Raw genomic sequence first — 4,297 nt, 5'->3', positions numbered from 1 at the left:
AAGATCTGATAATTTCTTCGAGTTCATCACGCGATACCCAAAATATTTGCTCGGAAGTCTTATACATCTCATTTAAATATCGACTTCTTCGGGGATCAGCATCAATCTTTAATTTAATGATCGTTAGATTAACTAAAAATTCAGCTAGCTAATTGACTTTGAATACAAAAAAACCTGCCAATAAGCAACGCCTTCTGTAAACAAATGAAATTAACAAGTCCTATGACTATAAGCCTTGCTTACTTTAAAAAAACTAAATTAAGCCAATGACTTGAACAGTTCAACATTAACCAAAACTTTTGCCAAGCTTAAATGATTAAGCCAATTTGTACAAACTCCCTTAAATTTATTTTAAAGGGTATCATTCCAACACTCATTAACATTTTCCAAGACTTCTTGAATTATCAACATTTGAATGCAATAATTTTGCCTAGAATAGACTAAACCAATCACGCTTGTGGTAAGTTCGCCAAGCTTACATGGACTAATACAATGGTATTCTGAAGGATAACCTACACTGACGGAAAACTTGGTGAGATGAATTAAAAACTCCTAGTTAACGAGTAAAGAAACAATAGGCAATAAAACTAAATAACTTGCCAATCAACTACCTAATTAACACACGACCAATATTGCATTAAGCAAAAAAATATTAAACAATAAGCTAATGGGCGTCACATCCCAAACAAAATACAGCCTAATTCGGTAGACAAACAGGGTAAAACTCATTCGGTCCAAGCAATTTGGATTCCCAAACTTGCAATAAAATTCTTCCTAAATTAACTCACGTCCAAAACAGCATTTCTGAAGTTGGTTCCAACCTCTCCAATTGCCTAAATTCGTGAGCATATAGCTGGATTCTACAAGATTACCTTTGGACAATCAGCTTATTCTGATAAATTGTGCCAAGGCCATGACTTGAACCCAGGCTTCTCAAACACTCCCACACACACCAAAATCTCTTTGCCAATAAAGCAAACAAGCAATTTGTGTCAAAACATGCAAATGTTTGAAACTTAAATTTCAGGGCATTACAACTCTACCCCTTTAACAAAATTTCAGCCTCGAAATTTACCTGGTCAGAAAACATGAGGGTATTGCTGTCGCATCGCCTCTTCGGGTTCCCACGTTGCTTCTTCTGAACTGTGATTACACCAAAGCAATTTGACTTATGGAATAGATTTCTTTCTCAATAACTTCACCGCATAGTACAAAATTATCGCTGACTTCTCCTCGAAGGTTAGATCTGGCCTAACCTCAATCTCTTCAATTGGTACTGTGTGAGTGGGATCAGAGCGATAACACTTTAGCATGGAGACGCGAAACACATCATGAATCTGGTTTAATTTCAGAGGTAACTCAAGTTTATATGCGATCGGTCCCACACGTTGCAGTACACGGTAAGGCCCAATGAACCTACCACTGGACCAATAGGCTCTTTGTGTCATAAAACAAGTATTAATATATAAAAGGCCTAAGTACCAGTGTCCAGATTCATTTAAGAGAAAAAATAAAAATTTTGCCAAGGCCAAGACTTGAACCTAGGCTTCTCAAACACTCCCACACACACCTAAATCACTTAGCCATTAAAGCAAACACGCAATTTGTTTCAAAACATGCCAAAATTAGAGACTTAAATTTTGGGGCGTTACAACTCTGCCCCATTTAACAAAATTTCAGCCTTGAAATTTACCTAGTCAGAAAAGACGAGGGTATTGCTGTCACATCGCCTCTTCAGGTTCCCATGTGGTTTCTTCTGAATTGTGATTACTCCAAAGCACTTTGACTAATGGAATAGATTTCTTTCTAAGTAACTTATCCTCACGGTGCAAAATTCGTACTGCTTCTCCTCGAGGGTCAGATCTGGCCTACCCTCAATCTCCTCAACTAGTACTATGTGAGTGGGATTAGAGCGATAATGCCTTAGCATGGAGACGATAAACACATAATGATTCTGGTCTAATTTCAGAGGTAACTCAAGTTTATAAGCGATCGGCGCCACACGTTGCAGTACACGGTAAGGCCCAATGAACCTACCACTGGACCAATAGGCTCTTTGTGTCATAAAACAAGTATTAATATATAAAAGGCCTAAGTGCCAGTGTCCAGATTTATTTAAGAGAAAAATAAAAAATTGTTCAAAGGCCAAGACTTGAGCCCAAGCTTCTCAAACACTCCCAAACACACCCAAATCCCTTAGCCATTAAAGCAAACAAGCAGTTTGTGTCTAAACAAGCAAAAATTAGAGACTTAAATTTTGGGGCGTTACAACTCTACCCCCTTTAATAAAATTTCAGCCTCAAAATTTACCTGGTCAGAAAAGATGAGGGTATTGCTGTCGCATTGCCTCTTCGGGTTCCCACGTGGCTTCATTTGAACTGTGATTACGCCAAAGCGCTTTGACCAATGGAATAGGATTCTTTCTCAGTAAGTTAACCTCACGGTCCAAAATTCACACTAGCTTCTCCTCGAAGATCAGATCTGGCCCGACCTCAATCTCCTCAACTGGTACTATGTGAGTGGGATCAGAGTGATAACGCCTTAGCATGGAGACGTGAAACAAATCATGACTCTGGCCTAATTTCAGAAAGAACTCTAGTTTATAAGCGATCGGTGCCACACGTTTGAGTACACAGTAAGGATTAGTGAACCTACCACTGCACCAATAGGCTTTTTGTGTCATAAAACAAGTATTAATATATACAAGGCCTAAGTGCCAGTGTTTAGATTCATTTAAGAGAAAAACTAAAAAATTGTGCCAAGGCCATGACTTGAACCCAGGTTTCTCAAACACTCCCACACATACCAAAATCTCTTAGCCAATGAAGCAAAGAAGCAATTTGTGTCAAAACATGCAAAAATTTGAAACTTAAATTTCAGGGCGTTACAACTCTACCCCTTTAACAAAATTTCAGCCTCGAAATTTACCTGGTCAGAAAAGATGAGGGTATTGCTGTCGCATCGCCTCTTTGGGTTCCCACGTGGCTTCTTCTGAACTGTGATTACGCCAAAGCAATTTGACTACTGGAATAGATTTCTTTCTCAATAACTTCACCGCACAGTACAAAATCATCACTGACTTCTCCTCGAAGGTCAGATCTGGCCGAACCTCAATCTCCTCAACTGGTACTGTTGAGTTGGATCAGAACGATAACACCTTAGCATGGAGTCGTGAAACACATCATAAATCTGGTCTAATTTCAGAGGTAACTCAACTTTATATGTGATCGATCCCACATGTTGCAGTACACGGTAAGGCCCAATGAACCTACCACTGGACTAATAGGCTCTTTGTGTCATAAAACAAGTATTACTATATAAAAAGCCTAAGTGCTAGTATCCAGATTCATTTAAGAGAAAAAACAAAAATTGTGCCAAGGCCAAGACTTGAACCCAGGCTTCTTAAACACTCCCACACAAACCCAAATCACTTAGCCATTAAAGCAAACAAGCAATTTGTTTCAAAAGATGCAAAAATTAGAGACTTAAATTTTGGGGCTTTACAACTCTACCCCATTTAACAAAAGTTCAGCCTTGAAATTTACCTGGTCAGAAAATATGAGGTATTGCTGTCGCATCGCCTCTACGCCAAAGCACTTTGACTAATGGAATTGATATCTTCCTCAGTAACTTAACCTTACGGTCCAAAATCTGCACCGGCTTCTCCTCAAAGGTCAAACTGGCCTAACCTCAATCTCCTCAACTGGTACTATGTGAGTAGGATAAGAGCGAAAACACGATCGATCCCACACGTTTCAATAGATGGTAAGGCCCAATGAACCTACCACAAGACCAATAGGCTCTTTGTGTCATAAAACAAGTATTAATATATGGAAGGCCTAAGTGCTAGTATCCAGATTCATTTAAGAGAAAAAGAAAAAAATTATGCCAAGGCCAAGACTTGAACCCAGGCTTCTCAAACACTCCCACACACACCCAAATCACTTAGCCACTAAAGTAAACAAGCAATTTGTGTCAAAACATTCAAAAATTAGAGACTTAAATTTTGGGGCGTTACAACTCTACCCCATTTAACAAAATTTTGACCTCGAAATTTACCTGGCCAAAAAAGATGAGGGTATTGCTGTCGCATCGGCTCTTCGGTTTCCCGCGTGGCTTCTTTTGTACTGTGATTACGCCAAAGCACTTTGAGTAATGGAACAGATTCCTTCCTCAATACCTCAAACTCACGGTCCAATATCTTCATTGGCGTCTCCTCGAAGGTCAGATCTTGCCTAACCTTAATTTCTTCAACTGGTGCTATGTGAGTGGGATCAGAGCGATAACACCTTAGCAT

General features: G+C 39.2%; 1 protein-coding gene across 1 annotated transcript; it reads right to left on the bottom strand.

The window, feature by feature from the left end:
* Positions 1–2,932: 2,932 nt before the first annotated feature.
* Positions 2,933–4,297, bottom strand: LOC128042948 (uncharacterized). Its single transcript, XM_052634478.1, has 2 exons — positions 4,060–4,297; positions 2,933–3,129 (listed from the first exon to the last, which is right to left on the bottom strand). The coding sequence occupies exons 1-2, from the start codon at positions 4,295–4,297 to the stop codon at positions 2,933–2,935; spliced, it is 435 nt and encodes a 144-aa protein (XP_052490438.1).

The sequence above is a fragment of the Gossypium raimondii genome, chromosome 1, assembly GCF_025698545.1.
Source record: "Gossypium raimondii isolate GPD5lz chromosome 1, ASM2569854v1, whole genome shotgun sequence".
In the NCBI taxonomy this organism is placed as follows: Eukaryota; Viridiplantae; Streptophyta; class Magnoliopsida; order Malvales; family Malvaceae; genus Gossypium; species Gossypium raimondii.
This window is presented reverse-complemented; position numbering and strand designations above follow the sequence as displayed.

What these genes read in the sequence shown, in the direction of transcription:
- LOC128042948 (XM_052634478.1), bottom strand. Translation starts at nt 4,297, where the DNA reads ATGCTAAGGTGTTATCGCTCTGATCCCACTCACATAGCACCAGTTGAA. An exon ending in CCCTCATCTTTTTTGGCCAG is followed by an intron (nt 3,130 to 4,059) that starts GTAAATTTCGAG and finishes CCAACTCAACAG; the next exon opens with TACCAGTTGAGGAGATTGAG.